Source organism: Pinus tabuliformis, chromosome 8 (genome assembly GCF_031772625.1).
Source record: "Pinus tabuliformis cultivar Carrire ecotype Pingquan chromosome 8, CPIR1, whole genome shotgun sequence".
Lineage (NCBI taxonomy): Eukaryota > Viridiplantae > Streptophyta > Pinopsida > Pinales > Pinaceae > Pinus > Pinus tabuliformis.
The window spans coordinates 426415689-426436837 of record NC_142294.1 but is presented as its reverse complement, the minus strand read 5'-3'; the positions used below and the strand labels follow the sequence as shown (position 1 = coordinate 426436837).

Sequence of the window (21149 nt, the reverse complement as noted above, 5' to 3'; positions counted from 1 at the left end):
ACTTTCCAGAGATGGAGCTGGACAATTATGTCCATATGTTATCTAGAAGCGAAGATTAGGCCTCTGGGAAGAATTATTTTGGCTTTAACAAGTCCCCACCTAAGCACAAATAAAACATAGACGTGCGATTTGATTTAACATATGCAACATAAATATTGGTACACCCACCATCCTTTGCAAGGACCGAAGTGTTCCCGTCATTCGGTGTGATGGCGTTTTCGGTCTACCCACGGACAGTTATTGACGTGGAATCCCCGCTCACAGCCATGGATTGACCAGAACATGCAGGCTGGCCAGCGATTTCTTTTCTTCGTGAATTGGACTCGTCGACGGTGAAATTTTAATTGTAATCGCCATCAGAATCTGGTACGTATGGATGACCTCAGTTTTATGGGAAACTTTAAATACGGAGCTCCCTCGCTTTCTGTCAAATATCAAAACGTGATCTGTCTTGCATTAATTAACTTTTTGGCGCCGTGGAATTAGCCAAAAGTTAGGGTTATCCCTGCTGTGTTTCAAGTGACGGACAATCAGTGCCAGCCGTAACATGATAATCTGACGTGGACAAGACGGACCCCTGGATCCAGTTGGAGTGGCTAAAATAGTGATGTTTAGATAGAAATTGAGTTCAATCTCAAGATTAAAGGCTCTGGTGCGTCAAAGCCATCGCGGAATAATCAGGAACATGTCGTAGATTTTTTCGGAGTTCTAGCTGTATCGGCGGGAGTTGAGGCCAGATTAACCTGTCCAGTATAGATTTCGGTCGACGCGAAGTATTTCATGGCGCCGGAAGCGGTGAATTAAGAGGTAAAACGCTTTTTCCCTTGGCTAGGGTATATAAAATTTGAAAATGGAGAACGTTGCAAACAGATCTTTAGCGGAAATATTCCAAAGCCAGGCTGTTTGCATTCACTGCTTTTAGAATTGGAAATTGGCTGTCATTTAAGGCTTTTAGGGTTGAAGACTTATGAGTGTCGAGGGCCGAGGGCCGAGGTTTGAAGTTAAATACTATTGACACAATCCGTTTTGTTCTCATTTTCAGCGAATGTGTTTAATTATCGATTTCCACGTCAGCAGAAGCTAGAGTTGGAGCAAATAAATTTCCGATTTAGTAAAAGATAACATATGGTTATTGTACCAGTTGCCGTGGGAACGGAAACGGTCATTAATGATATTGTTTCCTGGCTGGAGCTGTGAATGCCGTAGTAAACGATGAAAAGGTTTCCTTGTTTACTTACCAGTCAGTCATGTACTAGGTCAAAAGACGGCAGGCATCTACCTGGCTGCTGGTTTGCATTGATTGTGCTTGTCCTGTCAAATATTTATTTATTTCAACTTGTTGCCACATCAGTCTGAGTCGGTAGAAGTTTATAGTTTATAAAGCTTTGGATCGATTCAGCCGACCAAGCGATTCTGAGTTCGAATTGTCCTGCTGTTTTTCATTTTGGCGAGAAGCGGGGATTTGGCCGTAACACAGTTCCGCCTGAGTAAAGACAGCTGTCCTTGAAGCCTTTTCTAAAATTATGTTGGGAGAGCTTTTATTTTGTTTAATCGCAGCTTTAAAGTGAAGAATTCTACTAATTTCGGATCCGGAACGGTCCCGGGGGACATCTTCTCTTGCTTTTCCAGAGTGCTAAGCTTCAACAGGGAAATTTATTTTACTTCTGTTATCCGGATTCTCGAATTCCCTGCCGAAACATAGGTTTTTGTCACTGCTATTTTGGTTTCGCAATCATGTGCGCGGATCTATAAGATCTATTCAGCCTTGACTTTAGATCCTTCAGGCCGATAGGCTTGGGAAAAAATTACAAATTGGAGCTCATTCAGTGAGCCTGGTTGCAGGCCAACAATATATACAATTTACCTCAAACGAATAAATAATAATTTGTTGACAGTGATGAGCGGAGTTCAATCTTTAAACGGATGCCATTATCTTTATAGAGTTTAGAGTGGCACTGAGAGATTGAGCGGAATGGAGGCACACCAAGGCAGAACAGGATTGCAGTTTGAGACGGTCAAGGTTATGGAAGATCATACAGATCAGGGCGGTCGGTCAGGAGTCGATACGGCTTCGTCCACGTGTGATATTAACATTTCTTCTCCTGTCACTAGACAGAAGGTTGCTGCAGCCAAGCAGTTCATAGAGAATCATTATAAAAACCATCTCAAGAGCCTTCAAGAGCGCAAAGAAAGGTTAGTTACAATAGACATTTTCGAATCTTCGTTTTTTCGTCTGTACTTGGAAATAAAAGTTTTGTTATATTTTTTATCCCGTTGTACCGGAAAATGAAAAGTGAGTTGTTTGAATTATTCTAGCTTTCTATGACTATATGTCTTCTTAAGATCTTGACTGAATTTAGCAGTTGAATATGCATAATTTCAAATAAGTTTTACCTGAACATCAAGAAACAGAGGATTTGGTCTCGTGGAACGTGATAGAGAATTCTTTGAAGTCATCCAAGGTCTTGAAGCACCATTATTTTTGTATTTTATGGAGTAAAGAGAACGGGAATAGTCATCCTTTAAACCTCCTGATCAATGCTTCAAACTTTACCCTATGTGATTTTTTGGATCGTTTAATTGGATATTGAAAATTTCACGTGTCAATTGGAACTACTTAACCTAGCAATAATTCTCACTCAACAACGCTGAAACAAGAGAGCATTGGCATTGTGTGTGTAGAGGTCTGCCTATACCTATAATGCACCACAGAACCCTACTGTCATTGGGGATGCTTTATACAGCTGGCCCTTTTGACACTTTGATCTAGATCCAGGACCAGGCTTTGGTCCGTTTTGAATATAAGATTCTTAATTGGTTACAGGTTAACACATTTCCACTACAGGGTGTGCCTGCTGTTGTCTTATGTTTTATCCATATTTCCACAAAACTGCAAAAGTAAAGACAATACAGCATGCGCACGTGCGCACACACATATATATATTGAGAAGGTGCCAAGGGAACATTAAATTTGGACTCTCGGGAGTGCATTGCATGTTCTTTTTTACAACCTATTAAAATGTACCAGCAAGGAGAATTATAAGGAAACTCTTGTTTTAGTTGTTAAATTTCAAAGCCGCAACCTATTAAGGAAGAGCACACCCACCATAAAGCTCACCAAATAGATATGTTTTCTTATAAAATCACATATATTTGTAGTACAATTTTGTGGTTGGAGAAATAGATCTTAGAAGCTAGAGCCCAAATAAGCTAACATATAGCAAATAGATTTACTCATGCAATCCGTAATAAGATTAACTGGCTACTAAAAAATGCTTTTTTAAAGATAATATATGTATTTTTTTAACATAGTTGACTCCCCTCTTATTAAGGTTATGCTTGTAATACAAAAATTGCGGGGGTCTGCATTGCATGTCTCCCTTGACCATTGTCCGAAACACAAACAAAGAGCTCTAGATAATGAGCTACACCAACTGTAATATGGCAGTGTCTCTCTCCATGGTGTACTCGTTTTTCCAATAAAACCATGCAAGTCCTTTTGAAATCTTAAATAGAGTTTCCCATGAATTGTGGCCCATGTTTCTCAGAATTCCATCTAAGCTTGCCAAGGTTTGGTGTACCTCTGTTTAGGTTACACTGCTAGTATAAAATATTTTGCCTTGACCTTCATTTTACATGATCATTTAGGCCCAAACTGATGTTTCTCCACTGCCTCCTTCACCCCCAACAATTCTTAGGTATACTGTATGAGGTGTTGCCATCTTGCAGTACAAAAAAGGCATTCTTAGTAAAATCCTGTTGCCTTATTCCACGAAGTCTTCCCCTCCCTGGCCTCTCTTCGTTCTTGAACTTCCCATATTGCCTCTAGCATTCTCTTTTGATAAGTCATGAGTAAATTGTTTCGTTTCTTCAATGTTTCGTCTGACCCAATCCTGCTTCTTTGAATAGAAATGTTCTTGTTATCACACAGAATCGCCCCCTAGGGAGTCAGTCCCCACAGGGTTTGGAATCTTAGGTTGGCTTTCCCTAACCCCAGAAATGAAACTCTCACTTCCAGTCTCCAGATTAGTGCTTGCGAATTTGGGAGGGGACGTGCTTGATGTAATCTTTTTGATTTAAAGTCTGAAGATCTGCAACTAAAATTTAAATACCTAAATCGTTAAAATCAAATGCAAATCCACAACTAATGATTGCAGATTATAAAGCAATTTCTTCAAATCTGTGAAATAGCATCTCAATTTCAGCACATAAATCATTAAAAATATTCCTAAAGCTCAGTACTGACTAGTGCCAGTGGGTGATGAAGAAGATGGAAAGAAGGAAAAGCAGCAAAGCAATTCCAAGTCTGATCTGGCTGATTAAAGAATCCTATGTCTGAAACATTAAAGCAAAGAGGGCAATCAACTAATTGAATTCTCACAGTAAAGCATCATCTAGAAACCAGACAAATAAACTTCTTTTTACTCGGAGACCACAAGAGTACATGGTTCTGATCCTATTTCAGATACAAACTTGCCCTTAAGAAACTGAAGGAGATGTAACTTAATAGTCACTCATTAAGACGTCGGTGACCTATGAAGGACAGACTGTAGCCTTTAGAATCAGAAATTGTATGAGGAAAGATAGAAGAGAACTTTCTGTAGATGGACTTGATGCACTGGTAATTTGAAGTGCTTGCCCTTCCCTCTACTTATGTTTGATGCAAGTTATAATCTCAACTGCTTGTGCTTAATTTGCAGTACTTTTTCTTCTACAAGAAGAGCTGCTGCTAAAGGTAAGTCATATATTGAATTAAAATCTTTCTAAATTTCTGCTTGAAAGAGACTCAAGATTCATCTATATGCAGTTACTTCAGATAAATATGATTTGAAGACTTAATTTTGTCTCCAGAAAGCAGAGGTAGTCTCCTTAGAAATAACTCTGAACTTGAGGAAAATATGTGCTGTCTTTATCATATGTGCAAGTCCTAAAATCTCCCTTTGAAAATCTGCTAGTCTGACTATGAGTGCTGTTATTGGGTAACTTAAAGATTGCTTTTCCTATTTTTATAAGCTTGCTTTTATCCACAAAAGAAGCAATGAATTCATAGGAAGAATCATGCCATCTTGAGCCTAATCTCTCCTAGAAAGCAGCACCATTTTAGGAATGAAATCTATGCTGAATCTAATTTATTCTAAATTCTATCTGTCTACATAAAGTCATTCTCATTCCAAGTATGAACTAAAGCTGATCTTGTAAAAATTGACTACCTGAGAAAAAATCTGATTCTGAAGGGTAAGCTTGTCCCTCATACAGCTAATCTAATGTTGCAACCAGGCATAAGTTATTCTCTTTGTGGGACTTAACATTCTCCTCAAACTAATGCTTCTCTTCTCTTCTCAATCATGCCTAAAATTTCCATTAAAACAACATTATTTTTGTCAGAAGAGGATCTTGAAAAAGGATACAGCTGACCACAAGAATCTCCCAATACAAGCCTTGATGATGTGTCCTCTTCAGAATGCTAATTGGGAGATGTTTGAGAAAAACCTCTGAGGAAGGTGCTGTTTTTATATGCATGAACATGTTGATAGGTTTGTTGAATTAACCCACCAAAGCTCTGGATTGCTGATGTGTCAATCTGCTGATTAAGCATACATATAATGGCTTCATAAGATTCATTTCAGCAAAACACAATACCTTCTTTGATGTCCATCCCCTGCAAGTTGGATCATCCCTATCCGACGTTGCCTAACCTCTAAGTCAAGTCTGCACAGAAAGAAATGAATCTTTTTATTAGCTTAACAGTTGCATAGAAAGAAAGCAATCTTTGTAAGAGTTTAACAGTCTGCATAGAACATCTCCATGGGGTTGTTCCAACATCTCCATTTCTTGCTGGAACTACAAGAGAACCTTCAACACTTCTTTGAGTATACTCTTTGATGCACTTGGGACTTGAGACCTCCTCTTTCTCATGGAGAGACACATGAGCCCCTTGCGGATACCATCTTTTACCACTGGTCTTTAGAATACAAACAAGAGATTGGTCAGTTTGGTAGTGTGAGAGGTTTTGGAGGGGTGGCATGCCTTATTCGACTCACTTTTGAACAACACTTCTGTGGTCTCCTTTGATGAGTATGCTAGCTTCATATGGATTAGGGTTCAAGGTAGTGCTCCATATCCTATCATGTTTACATTGCAATGTATTACTTCCCCCTATCCTCATTACACTTTGCATTCCATAGAGTCGTGGATGGGTAACCTTTCCTTCACCTAGATTATGGTATTTCACATTAATCTACTTTTGGTAACATCATTATTTTGGAAGATTTTATTGCCCACTTTCGGGTCTTATAGGAACTACTTCATAATAGATTTGATGATGCCCTCTTGCTTTAGGAGATTGATTTGTACATATTGGGACTTCACAAGGTCTCATAGCCTATAGGAGGCACTTTTTACAACTAGGGGAATCACATGATTCTCTGTTATTGAATATTCATCTTGCTTCCTTGTATTAGGAGGCTTCACATGTTTCCCTGATAGTTCGGGGTAATGTGGTTGACTATTTCCTTGCCAACCAAGATGTTCTCCTCCTTATTTGACATTTTCAGTAACCCCCCCCCACCTTGTGTATTGCAAACCATGTCCTTATACCCTTCTCTTTTTCTATTTGCACTTGAACCTTTCCTCACCCTCTTTCTCCCTCGGATCATTATCTTCTTTGACAATGGTTCCCTCCATTACTTTTGTCCCTTGCGGCAACCACAACCAAATATGAAATTCTTTCCAAAGTCGTCGAGGAAGCAATTTTTGACTCCTACCCTCATTCCATCTAGTAGACTGCTTGCATCCCCTATCTTCTGGTGGTTTCCCTATGATTGTTGGTTCAAATCATTACAATCTTCAACATAAACATCTTTTCTTTGACTTCACCAATGACACCATATTTTTCTCACCTTTAGAGATCTTATTGCTATGTCCTTTGTTGTAAAAAGTGGGCTTTCCTCTCCCAAAGAAAATATGAGCTTTGGTTCCTACCTTTGATAATGGTCCCCCCCACCTCCATTAATTTTGTTCCATGAGGCAACCATAACCAAATATGAGATTCTTTCCAAAGTCGTCGAGGAAGCATTTTTGTACTCCTACCCTCGTTCCATCTAGTAGATTGCTTGCATCCCCTATATTTTGGTGTTTTCCCTATGAATTGTTGGTTCAAATCATTACAATCTTCACCACCAGATACATCTTTGCTTTGAATTCACCAATGACACACCATATTTTTCTCACCTTTAGAGGTCTTGTTGCTATGTCCTTCGTTGTAAAAGGTGGGCTTTCATCTCCCAAAGAAAATATGAGTTTTGTGTGGCTTGTTACCTACCATTTTTATGGTTGGTTGAGGGTCTACAAACCCACATCATTGATGGACGCTATTTCTAGGACCCGGGATATGATTGATGCAGTGCCTAAGACCCGGCCTTTGTCCCCACTAGACCCACTGTTCCGCTGGGGAACCGAGATACTAGACCACCTCAGAGGGATGGAGGACGTAGTCAACTGGATGGGGAGACCAGGAGGGACCCCAGGAGGAGGAAGCTATGCTTCACGTGCCAGGAGCCTTGGGCACTAGGGCACAAGTGCACCAATGGTAAGGCCCACTACATTGAGGTGTATTCAGATAGTGAGTTGGAGGAGGAGTTTGACTTGGGTGTAAAGCAGGGAGGTGAGGGGGGGCGTCTTCAGGGGGAACACCACCATCACCACCACCCCCTAGGGGAGTACCGTTTGCTCCTGTGGGGGGAGTTCTTGCTTCAATTTGGGGAGTCCCGAAGTACTTGACACTTCGGATCAAGGGACTATGCAGGGGAAGCGAGTGTCAGTGCTTGTAGACAGTGGGGCCACCCACAATTTTATCAAATGCCAAGTTGGTGGAGAGGAGGGGCATCCACATAGAGAGATTTGAGGGGTTCTAGGTGTTGGTGCTAGGAGATAGGACGATGCATTGCACAAAGTATGTTCCCAGTTTGACGGTGACGATGTGGAACTACTCTGTCATTGCTCACTTCTTTGTAGTTGACGTTCTAGACACCAATGTGGTGGTGGGTGTCCAATGGCGATACATTGGGGAGGGTCACTATTGATTGGCAAAAGCTCGAGATGAAGTTTGCAGGCCCAGATGGGAAGCTGGTAGTGCTGAGAGGGATGCACTCTTATCCACCCCAGACAGTTTCCGCTCACAGGATGGAGGCAGATCTATGACATGGGGACATAGAGTGGGCAGTGGAGCTTAGGATTTCAGAGACATGGACTCCGACATGACCTGTGCATCCAAACATATTAGCCTTGTTGGAGAGGCACCAGGGTTTTTTTTGAAGAGATCCCTCCAAGCAGACCACCAAACTGTGGGTTCGAGCATACTTTTGAGTTGGAGGAGGGGGTGCATGCAGTCAACACTACTCTGTATAGGCACCCCAAAGCCTATCAGGATGATATAGAGAGGGCCATATAGGAGCTGTTGAGATTAGGGCACATCAGGCCCAATTCGAGACCCTTTGCTTCTTCCATGGTGTTGGTGAAGAAGGATGGGACACTTTGCATGTGCATTGACTATAGGGCCCTCAATAAGAAGGCTTTGAAGAACAAATACCCCATCCCGCGCATCAATTAGCTGATGGACGAGCTTAAGGAGCGAGATACTTTTCTAAGATAGATCTGTGCTCGAGGTATCACCAGATTCGGGTGAGGGAGCACGACATCCCCAAGACTGCCTTTCGCTGCCAATATGGATGCTTTGAGTTCTTGGTGATGCCCTTTGGGCTAACCAACACTCTGACTACATTCCAACCTTGTACGAACCACGTGTTTCGTGGTCAGGTGTGGCACTTTGTCCTTGTCTTCTTTGACGATATACTCATTTATAGCCGGACTTGGGAGGAGCACCTTCAACACTTGGAGGTAGTACATTGCATAATAGAGGAGCAACAACTGTATGCAAAGATGTCCAAATGTGAGTTTGGACTGACTGACAAAGGTGTTGTGCCTTGGGCATGTGATTGTGGAGGATGGAGTGAAGGTACACTAGGAGAAGATTAGGGCCATTTTGGATTGGCCAACACCTAGGAATGTGGTTGCGTTGAGCGGATTCCTGTTCATTTGCACGTACTACCAGGGGGTTTGTGAGAGGATTCTCACAACTGGCAACACCCCTCATGAATTTGACAAAAAAGGGGGCTTTTGAGTGGACACATGTGGCACAGGAGGCCTTTGAGCACCTCAAGAAGGTCATGAGCAACTGTCTTGTTATGGCTTTGTCAGATTTCACACGATCGTTCATGCTGGAGTGTGATGCTTCTGGTGAGGGAATTTTGGCCTGTGTTGACACAGGGAGGCCATCCTATTGCATTCGAGAGCAGAAAACTGCTACCCCACGAGTGATTGTACTCTGTCTATGAAAAAGAGATGCTAGCCTGATGCATGCGCTAGCCAAGTTTAGGAAGTATCTGGTGGGCAACCAGTTTAAGGTGAAGACTGACCACACCAGTCTAACACTGACCACACCAGTCTATGATTTTTCTTAGAGCAACAGTCATTGCAGGAGAGGCAATAGAAGTGGGTGAGCAAAATCCAGGCCTATGACTTTGAGATTGAGTATGTCAAGGGCAATCAGAATGTAGTGGCAGATGCACTCTCTCAGAGGCCTGTGACATTGTCTTTGATGAATGTCACTCATGATTGGAAGGCTCAACTTTTGGTTGAGTATTCCAAGGATAGACAAGCTTGTGAGATACTGGATGGCACACATGGGGACAACAGGTTCAGGGTGATGGATGATGTGATATATTATAAGGACCGAATATACTTGGTACTCGGATCCCAGCTCAAGGAGAAGATTATGCAGGCAACTCATGATTCCCCTCTAGCAGGACACCCTGGGTTCCTCAAGACATATCGTGCCATCAGGGAGAGGTTCTCATGGCGGGGACTCAAAGGGGATGTATTGAGGCACGTACAGGAGTGTGTGGTCTGTCAGAAGAATAAGGTGGAGTTATCACTTCCCACAAGATTACTTCAATCGCTCCCCATTCCGGAGAGGAAGTGGGAGAGTGTGTCCATGGACTTCATCACGGGGCTCCTGATTGTGCAAGGGTAGGATTGTATCTACGTTGTGGTTGATCGATTGACCAAGTTCGCTCATTTCTTTGCCATCCCATCGAGATCTTCAGCTTCTCAGGTGGCCGAGTTGTTCTTTAGAGAGGTATTCCGGCTACATGGTCTCCCTAAGACCATCGTTAGTGACAGGGATAGCCGATTCATGGGGGCTTTCTGGTAGGAGTTGTTCAGGTTGGTGGGGACTGAGCTTACACCCAACACCAGCTATCACCCACATACTGATGGGCAGATCGAAATAGTAAGCAAGTGGCTAGAAGGGTACCTACACAACTATGTGACGGGGCAGCTGAGAGAGTGGGTGAGGTGGCTTCATCTGGGAGAGTTTTTCTATAACAACACTTATCACATGTCGAGCGGTATGTCCCATTTTCGAGCACTCTATGGATATGAAGCACTTTCTTTGGAGATAGCAAGGCCCTAGGGGCAAAGGATTGGGTTCAAGAGAGCGAAGAGGTTCTCTGAGCTCTCAAGAACAATTTGCTGGTAGCCTAGAATCAACAAAAGATGTATGTTGATAGGCACAAGGTGGAGAGACAATTTGAGGTGGGGGACATGGTCTACCAACTGTTGCAGCCTTATCGACAACAATCTTCACTCAAGCAGAAAGGGGCAAAGAAGCTCAAGCAATGCTTTTATGGACCGTATAGGGTGGCTACGAGAGTCGAGGAGCTAGCTTTTACGAGCTGGAGCTACCCATGGAGAGTCAGATTCACAACGTATTTCATGTGTCATGCTTGAAAAAGGCATTGGGGTAGCAGGTTACAACAGCCTTTGAGTTGCCTTTGTTGGATGATGAGGGGCACTTAGTATTGACACCAGAGACCATATTGGAGACATGGGAGAGGAGGCTGAGGAACCGGGTCATCAGGGAGCACTTAGTCAAGTGGAAGGATTTGCTAGATGAGGATGCCACTTGGGAGAGTGAGCAAATTTTGCAGCATCTAGCTTTGTAGTTGCTTGGGGACAAGCAACATTTGGGAGGGGAGGACTGTAATGTCCCTTCCTAAATATTTTGCTAAGGAAAATCACAATTTTGCCAATTTTGTCATTTTTGGGGCCTAAAGTAAAATTTGGGTAAATACTTAGGAAAAGGGGGTCAAAATCCTTTCCTCAGTTGAATGTGGGGGCCACTCTCCCGCCAAATATGCACCCCTTGATGGAGGAATTCAAATAGCTAAGGAGTGAGCTCGAACTGTTGATGGAGGGCCCCACATGAGGAAAGGGATCAACAAGTATAAATAAGAGGAAGGCAACATCATTTGGGGCTTTTTGTTCATTTGACTTCTAAGTGTTACTCTAGTTGTTTAGCTGAGTTACATTGTGCTGTTGAGCACAAGAGTTTCCCAAGGAGGAAGCTCAACCTTTCTTCAGTGGGCTTTGAGTGCCACCCTAGGTAGGTAATTTCACTCATCTTTGGACACTGGGAGGATACCACCCAGTTAGCACGAATATCTGGCATCAGTGGAATGCAAAAAAAGGGAGCCACGCAGTGCTTGGGGAGGTGTGGTGCCGGAGGGAGGAGCAATATTGTTGGTAGGTTATTTTCTCATACAAATTGTTACCAGAATGTAATTGTGTAGCTGGGCCTGCGTCATTTTGCCCCAAGACTGCGCAGGTGGTGGTGGAGTTGATTGTGGGGAGGATTGGTGAGTAGGATTGAGGAGCTGGGGTTGTTTGGGATTTGCTTGGAGAGGATTTGAGGGGTCAAACAGTGGTTCCAAGGAAGCCAACATTGCACTTCTCCAAGGGCCAACACAGACATTTGTTGGGGAGTTTTCTGTATTATTTGGGTAGCTGATATTCATCCACCTGGGGCTTGTAGCTTGCTTTATGCAAGCCCAGGTGCACTCATTCCAACCCATATTGTACTCCTTGAATTATATAATAAAATTGGTCCATTTTGGCATATTTTTGGCCCATTTCTGGTTATCTGATTTGTGCAAATTTTTGTTGTGTTGAATGTGTCTCAAATGCTTGATTATCATTATTAATTTTCCATTAGGAATATTACATCTGCTGCCTCTTCAAAAGTAGAAGGCTAATACTCACTTATGTTGCTCATTAAGGCCATGTAGCTAGAAAATCTCCTCGGTGGTCTACTCTCCCTGAAAGTGCTGCTAGGAGCCTCCATATGCCCCTCAACATCCCTCAAAGTTTGCTCGACCCATCTTAGACTCCTCTTGATATAACTTGGAGGAATATCAGATCTTCTTCTTGATTCTGCTATTGGTGTTACTAGGACATCCTTAGTCTTCAAAGTTTCTTGCTCTTGATCCTCTGCCATTGTTGGATTTGACCCATGTGACCTCCTAAAGAGCCTATCCTCCTCAAATTTGACATCCCCATTGATTGCTGTCTTTCTTTGTGCTGGAATGTAAATGTTGTAGGCTTTTGAAGTCTAGTTGTCTCCAACAAAAATGCCCTTCTTTGCTGAGGCTTTAGCTTAGTCCTCTTCTCAAATGGTATGTGGACATAAGTTGGATACCGAAGATGTGAAAGTGGTGCACCTCTAGTTTCACTCCTATGAAAACTTCCTCAACAGTCTTGTCCTCGAAAGCTTTGTGAGGACTCATGTTCAGTAAACACATAATTGTGTTGCATGCCTTTGCCCAGAAGAACATAGGCAGATCCTGATCATGGATCTTAGCCTTGGCTGCATTGATGATGGCCCTATTTTTACTCTCTGCCACTCAATTCTGTTGCAGATTATATGTCATTGTCAACTCCTTTTTGATTCTTGCCACCTTGCATAAATTCTTGAACTTGTTGGAGGTACACTCACCCAAGTTGTTTGATCTAAGAATTTTGTTCTTGTTCCCTTTCTAGTTCTCCACAAGAGCTTTAAAATCTTGTAAACAACTAAAGACCTCATCCTTAAATGTCCTCCATGAGAAATCATTTATAAATGTCATGTAATAGAAATATCCTATTAGCGCCAAGGGATAGCTCAATTGGTCGAGTTCTCGTTGCTAAGTACTTTCCCAGTTGGGAGGTCACGGGGTCAAATCTCCTCGACGCCCTTGGGGTTAGGCCTGTTAAGATTGGCCGACGGGCAGATCCCTTCGGGTGGATCTGCCCCGATATTTCCCGTGGATGTAGCGACCACTCAGTGATTGTGAAACGCAGTTTAAAAAAAAATAGAAATATCCTATCACAGTCTCCACTAAATCAATTTCAACACACCCTTGGACCTATTTTTGTTTCTTGGAATTGCAACTTTGGCATACTTGCGAATTGCACATCCCTTGCACACTTCATCCTGCTCTACGCTGAACTCAGGAAGACCAGTGGCCATCTCCGTAACAATGCTAAAGCTTTATAGTGCAAGTGACCCATCCTCCTGTACTAGAGCTCACACGGAGCTCATACAAGTTGCCACTGTGATGCACTAGTGCTCATATTGGTTGTCCTCTCAACAAGTAAATTACCAGCCTTGCCTCCAATTCCTCGTCTCACGCTAGGATTAGATCCCCTTGGCGTGACAAGTACTTGTCTACCTGTAAAGTTGATCTCTAAACTCTTGTCCTCCATAGCCAATACAGAGAGTAAATTCTTCCCAAGCCCTGGTACGTACAACACTTCATTCACCTCCATAGGACTCCTTGAATCCAACTGGAACTGTATGCTGCCCACAACTTCTACTGTGTATATGTCATTGTCACCAAGCTCAACATGTAGGTCTTTGTGCTCCTTAGCCGTATTGGTTAAGATACCTCGAGATCCTGTCATGTGATGATATGCTCCATTGCCTACAAACCACACCCCACGTGTAATGATGCTAGAAAGATAACACACCAATGAGAATTCCTTCTCAAACTTGGTTGCCAACTCATTCATATGTGAAAATGCAGCGACAGGTGCTTTTCCCTTGCTCTTCTTTTTGTTTGGACATTGAGTTGTATAGTGTCCATATTTATGACATGAAAAGCACTTGGCTTTGCTTATGTCCTTTTTCTTATCAGCCTATAAAGATGCTCCTCCACTTGGGTTTTGCTTGGCCTATGCCTTGCCCTCCTTTGCTTGACCAAGAAGAGCAAGGTTCTCCTCATCCCCACCCTTACACTATCCATTATACATTGACTCCTCCCAAATCTCCTTTTGAGTGAAGTCATCCCATAGTTTGCTCAATTAGGAAGTTTGTCACGTGCTAGGATCCCTATCATAAAGGTAGCCCATTCTTTCGAAAACCCACTCAAGTTTGTCTTAATAAGCTCATCCTTTGGCACAGTTTCACCAACAACTTCAAGCCCATCTCGAACTCGCTAAATCCTAGTGAGGTATGATGCCACTGTGTTTGACCTATTCATCTTGGTGTTTCTCAACTTCCCTCTCAAAATCATCTTTAGGTTTTGGTTATCACTCTAATACAACTTTGTAAAAGCTGTCAACATCTCATGGACAATCTTCTTTCTTGATATGGGAGGGATCACATGATTGTTCACAACATCCAAGATGATGCGTCTAGCTTTCACATCCTTCAAATTGTATGTTAGTATCAACAAATTTCCACAGGTCGTTTTCTATGAGAATCGGTGAAATTCCCTACTTCCATGGACTGAAATTAGAAGCTCTTTCCAACTGGTCTTCAAACCTCAACCTGCTAGAAATCATTTTCCTAGATAAAATCTTTAATTGTAAAACCCTTCAGCTGAAAAATAAAAATATGCTACTATAAACCCTTGTGCTTCTGATCTTCCTTCTCTCTTAGAGTTTTTAGAGCTTTTATATCACGTTGAACTTTTAAAACTAGATGTAATTAATTTTTGTCACAATTATTTATACCTAGAAAATAATATTTACCGAATTTAAAATCTGAAACTGTGAAAATAAATACGTTGAACTTTTAAAACTAGATGTAATTAATTTTTGTCACAATTATTTATACCTAGAAAATAATATTTACCGAATTTAAAATCTGAAACTGTGAAAATAAATACGTTGATGTTCCTAGCCTTCAAACAGTAAATTTGTAATAAAAAATAAATAGAAAATTACCACAAGACAACATAAATTTAGCTTAATAAATCTCCCTTCACTATTTATTGAAATTTGGAAAATTTAAGGCCAAGAGCCACAAAGAAGTCACACATGAAATATAGCAATATTACAACCTAGAATGGGCCCTATGATTTTTGGCCCAAGGAATAATTCGCCCCCCCTAAAAATGGTTGCTCTGGAAATCTCAACTCCCTTCCTGATGCGGCATTGGCTGGAAATCTCATTCTCTCCTCAGTCTCGACCTGCTCCAAAAAACTCGACCTCTCTCCTCAAGTCTCAGTCCCCTTCAAAATCTTGACCTTCTCTCAAATTCTTCTACCAGGAAATCGCTGCACACTTTTCCTCTTTCTTCTTAGTCACTCGATTCACTAACTCATGAGAAAATCGCTTTCTCAACAATGTAATGTGTGTGTCTTTATCCTCTCCCTTATGTTCTCTTTATAATTTTAAATTGAGCAAAATCCCTAACCCTAAACCTCCAAAGTGATAGACGACTAGGATTAAATCCTAACCCATTTAGATCAGTGGTGGAGATTAGATCCAAGTCACTTAAATAATTAAATTATTTGTTCTTAGAAATTTGCTCAATTAGCCAACATTAATCAATTAAATTAATAAATGTGCTTTTCTTCATATTACTTGGTGCTGTCGAACAAGCACGTAAAGAGGGATCCTCTCTTACATGCATGCTAGTCACTAGTGTCAAAATCAGATCTCCAAGATTTAACATATGCCAAAGAACCCAAAATATTCCATGTAATATATTAAAGGACTTGTCGTGTTATTGATTTAGTGTTGAACGAAAGGCAAATATATTTGTAGGGCAAACCCTAGTAGGAGTTTAAAGATACTCCTTTCACGACCTAGTTCAACATACACCATTTATTGAATAACACCTCATTCGACATATGATGAAAAAACTACAGGATTATCCCATGATGCTCTAAGTTTTTCCTTTTGCATATATCTTATTGCTACCCCCCAAAAAAGTGAAATCTCCTTCATCCACAAAATTAGAGCTAGTTTGGGGTTTAGAGATGTCAACTTTTTCAGTTGTTGGGGCATGAAAAGAATACTACTCTAAGAAGAGGGCACCTCCTCATTTTTAGTGATAGTTTCCCATCATCCGTAATAATACTTGCTCTCGCTTCAAGAAATTTGACCTTGACCCTTGTCTTCAAATTTGACCGTCTTCTCTAAAGCTATTGAAGAGCCCTCCACCATAAGGAGATTGAATTGACTTCATCTTGTAGGTCTATCTTTAACTCATTTGATCCATACATATTGCTACTAGGCAATGGCAACCGATCTTCTTGGTGTTTATGCTGAAGCATGGTAGTTCCTTTGAACGTAGCATTCAACAAGAGAGCCACATTCTGGGAAGAACCATCCAGATCATTTCAATGAAATGGTAAAACTTCCAGTCGTGGGTATGCTCTAGAATGCATCCTCCTCCAGTAAATTTGTCCATCAACACATGAAGATGGAGATTGAACTTTGGCTGTTGTTGACATCGTTCCTTGAGGAATTTGAGCTCAACTTCTTGTAGGAGAGGATTTTGTATGGCTCACCATGCCCCCTAGTTGTTGTATGTCTGTGGGCTTGTGCCTTGCACAATGCCTCTTTGCCCCTTGTGCAATTATTTTCCCTCACGTAGCTGTTGTCTCAAGTATAGTATTTCATGCCGGCGTATTATACTTTTTTGCAGCTATTGTCACAGCTACACCTTTTTCTTATGCTCCTCTCTTTTATTATCTTTTAAAACTTTTTTAGCCAGACCTTTTTCTTATGCTCCTCTCCTTTTTAGCGCGCTCTCTAATTTTTTTTCGCTGCCTGCCTTTTAAGGAGCGATAGAGGGAGCTATTACAATTTGTTTTTGAGTGTAGCAGCGTAATGTTCAATCTTATGGCCCTAGTGTTGATATGCAGTTCATATCATATGCAGTAAAAGTAACATTCTCCTTTATCTTTCATTTTCGTCCTTTTACTTAAATTTTTAACATTACCATGAAATGATGTTCATATTTTCCGGAGAAATCACATAGAGAACAAAGGGTCGACGTGTTTCGAACCTAGATCTAGGTTCATCATCAGGGCCAGTTTGAGGAGCAAGATCAACCGACCAAAATATATAAAAATCTCAGAGATGCAACAGTAAATTCCCAATGGTTGAATATTTCCTTTCCTTTTATTTTTATTTTTATGAACGTTAAAGGACCAAAGTCAAATTAGTTAATTTTAATTTTAATTTAATTTAATTTAATATATATATATATATATATATATATATATATATATATATAAAATTTGAATTTGATTATTTTTTAATTAAGATTCTAATATTTTGTTATTAATAAATTTTATTTTATAATTTATTTATTATGATTTTAGGATTAAAAAAAATCTTCAAGACAGAAGAAGGAAACTAATGAGGGAAAGAACAAAGAGAAGGGATCCATGCGCTACTTAACTTCCATCCATCATCTCTATTAAGAGTTCTACTCCTCTTCTCAATTTCAATGGCTTCTTAATCTTCGGTGATGGAATTGATCAACCCTTGTGAGGGCCTTAGAATCCTCTAAGCAAATATGGTGTTTCGTTAATGCAACATGTTCGGCTAGAGCAGAGGAGGGGGTCCTATAGTGCCTAAGGTCCGCTGCGTGCTCTTGAATCCTTTGTAAAATGGAACGACTAGTCTCACCAATGTAAGGGGTTCCACAAGAACACAGAATTAAATAAACACCTTTCATGCATTTAGGATCAATAGGGTCTTTGACAAATCTTAAAGAGCTACGAATGGTTTTAAGAGGTCTAAAGGTGGCGCCAATCTTTTTCTTCTTAAGGATTCTACCATGAAATGACTCAGGATGTTTGAGAGTGGTTTCAACCTCATTGGGTTTCATATGGAGAAAGTAGAATTTTAGATCTCACTCATTTTTTCAGGATTGTGGGGGATTGCAATGTTTCCATTGGATTTGTCATGTACTAGGGTATGGAACTTGTATTTAATCAAGAGCACCAAGTCCTCTTTACGGGGATGACTCCCAATGATTGAGAGCACCAAGGCCATTCGACTATGCAGGAGTAAAAATCCAACAGATTTGTCATTTTTTCAGGATTTCAGGATTGTGGGGGATTGCAATGTTTCCATTGTATTTTGTCATGTACTAGGGTATGGAACTTGAATTTAATCAAGAGCACCAAGCCCTCTTTGTGGGGGAGACTCCCAATGATCAAGAGCACCAAGGTCGTTCGACTATGCAGGAGGAGACTCCCCATAAAGCACGAGACAAGGAATTAGCAATTTCTCATGGTAGATAATAGATTTACTTGCCTTTTCTAGTTTCTTGTACTTTTTATAACTATTAACTCTTTCATATTTATTATGGTATTTTTTGTAAACAATATATGACAATTTAAGTTTGAAGTTTGACACTGGCATTTATAGCTCATTGGTAATGAATTATGCATATGATGCTTCGTGAAAGTTGAAACATTTCATTTCATGTTAGATATTCTTTGTTATAGTTTGGTTACTTCATAATGGTAATGGTTACAAGTATAACTTTAGTGATAAATGATGACAAATGTTATACTTTGAATTTTGAAAGCTTGATGAATCATGAGACTCGATATGTTGTATGTTACTAACTTCAAGATGATCGATGTTATATGGTTCAATCCATGTTTCTAAGTTTTTTATATCTAATTCATCATTCTACATGCTTTTGTTGACACATATGCATCAAAATATATAAAAATATATATTATATAAAAATTTGCTCCCGATTCTCTCCCGAATTGAAGCTTTTGAAAATGTCGCTCCCTGATCCCTGCTCCTGCTCTGGCTCCCCACTTCCGCTCCCGATCCCAAGTAACCTTGAGCTAGACATTTAGCTACTAGTTTCTATTTGACTTTTAGATCTTATATATTTTTATCTTCATGTTTTAGCATTGTTTTAGTAGTTTCCTTGGCACTCCCACTTTGTATCGACATTGGATGCACTGTTTAGTCCCTTTGACCTATTTCTGTTCTCTTTTGTCACGCATTAATAAAATTATCACATCTTTGAAGCTAAGATTTTGCGGTTCCACCTTATTTGCTCAATTTGTTTTTCCTTCTACATCAGATTGAAAAGGCACAACTTAATTCAGGTGGCTATTGTCATCAATTGCCAAAAGTGCGATTAATGTTGCAAAGTGGAAGTAGCGTTTGCCACCAATGGAATGTTAAATGTGACATTACTGGATGTGGGGTCTCTAAGTTGCCTTTCTAGGAGGGGACACTTTTGTCTTTTATTATGAGGTCAATAATTTATTAGAATCTCCTTCAAAGATGGTTTTATTGTATCCATTGAGTTGACTTTTATTTCCTCCCATCAGTGCATATATCTCAGTCTAGTTTGTGTTATTTCATATATTTTGTATATATAGGGCTAAGACAATTCTATGGCTATCTGTGGCTGTTCCTTCTACCAACTGCCAAATTGCCCTTGGATGATTTATCTGAATTTTTTTTGATCCATCCATCTTGGCATGGGGTGCAACACTATTTGGAACCTTATTTCGTTTTATGAGGGTATTCCTTTACCAAGAATACTACTAATAATGGTTGCTTACAATAGCCAAAAATTATTTGTGGTGTTCATCATTTACATAGCTTTATCTGAACTAATTACAATCCATTCAAATTGTGTGCATGCCTTACTTTATCAAGATTGCATTGACTAGATCTGCTTGATTAATTTTGCAATTTTTCTTTAGCATAAACACATTTCAGAGGTTTGATGTGGTACTGCTGTCATCACTATCAGCATAGAAAATGGAGATCAATTTTTAAATCGACTCTCTTTTAATGGCCATGTTGTTTTGTTTCACATCAAGCGCGTTGTTTTGTTTCACATCAAGCACGTCCTTCAACCTTTCAACATTTCACTTATGATATTAACACTATAACAACAATGTGTAGTATCCACTTACAAGCAAGCAAACAAAGGAGCAATTATGCAAATATGATAGAAGTCTGTCGAACTGTACACATTTGTACACCTAAGTCACAGGACACGTCCCCCAGGGTCCCGTGTCCCATATTTTACATATTGGACACGAAAACGGTCCTAATATGTGTTGAATACGATTTTCAATGTGTCATGAAAACTTGAATACGTATTCTACGTTTTCCGTCGTGTCCTAAATTTCGAATGCGCGTATTTGGTTGGTAGAGTACGTTGCCCTAACGTATTTCGACAGGTTGAATACGTACCGCGAAAAAAACATAATTTAAAGCCTATGCGTTGGTCTATTCCGGGTTATTTTCGTCCTGCTGTCGTCTGGAGCTGTCGTGTGGAGCTGCGAGCGGGGTGTTTGTCTTTGAAGTTAGCATTATATTTGAAGTATGGAGCTATTTGAAGTCTGGGGCAGAGTGTGCCAGTGTGCAGCGTTCAAGACCGGCCCGTAAAAGTTAGGAAAAACTGTAGCCACAGGTGACAGTACCCATGGTAACAAAGGAAATATACACAGTGAACTCCACAGCACTGACTTCATTTCACACAACAAGCATAGCTACAGCCTGCATATATATAGAAGGTGGTTTTTCATATTCTGTGGAAAGCTGAAAGTTTCAGCTATCAACTTGTTTGCCATGGGAGTCATCCTTTGTAATCATACTCAGCTTTGTCAGCAGTCGAGTTTCTCATAGTTCTGTATTGAAGGAATAACTGAAGTTATATCTTAAAGGAATGGAGTAAGCTCTGAAGAATGGAATCCCACAAGCAGACAAGCTAGCAGTAGTAGCTATTGGTAGGGAATCAATGTTAGATCAACATGTCTTAATGGTTAGCAATGCATAAATTCTCACTGACTTAATGGGATCAAGGTTCAACAGCTGATATGTTATAGGCTATAGCCTTTAAGGAATATAATACCCTGTCAGATATAAAGCAGCCACAACGAAATGTGAGTTTTGAAGTATGGGCACAGTGAATTTCAAATTGACATATTTAGCCAGTTAATAAGAAAACTGATGTGATACAAATTTTGAAT

The 21149-nt window shown here is 40.5% G+C and overlaps 1 protein-coding gene across 1 annotated transcript in view; it reads left to right on the top strand.

Annotated features, from left to right (window-relative positions):
- The first annotated feature begins 468 nt into the window (after positions 1-468).
- The window catches only part of LOC149235875 (uncharacterized), a 72688-nt gene continuing 52007 nt past the window's right edge, over positions 469-21149 (top strand). Inside the window, exons 1-2 of the mRNA XM_089372259.1 lie at positions 469-807; positions 1043-2193. Of these exons, the coding sequence (XP_089228385.1) occupies positions 1973-2193 (221 nt within the window). The 5' untranslated portion in view covers positions 469-807; positions 1043-1972. The remainder of the gene's footprint in view (positions 808-1042; positions 2194-21149) is intronic.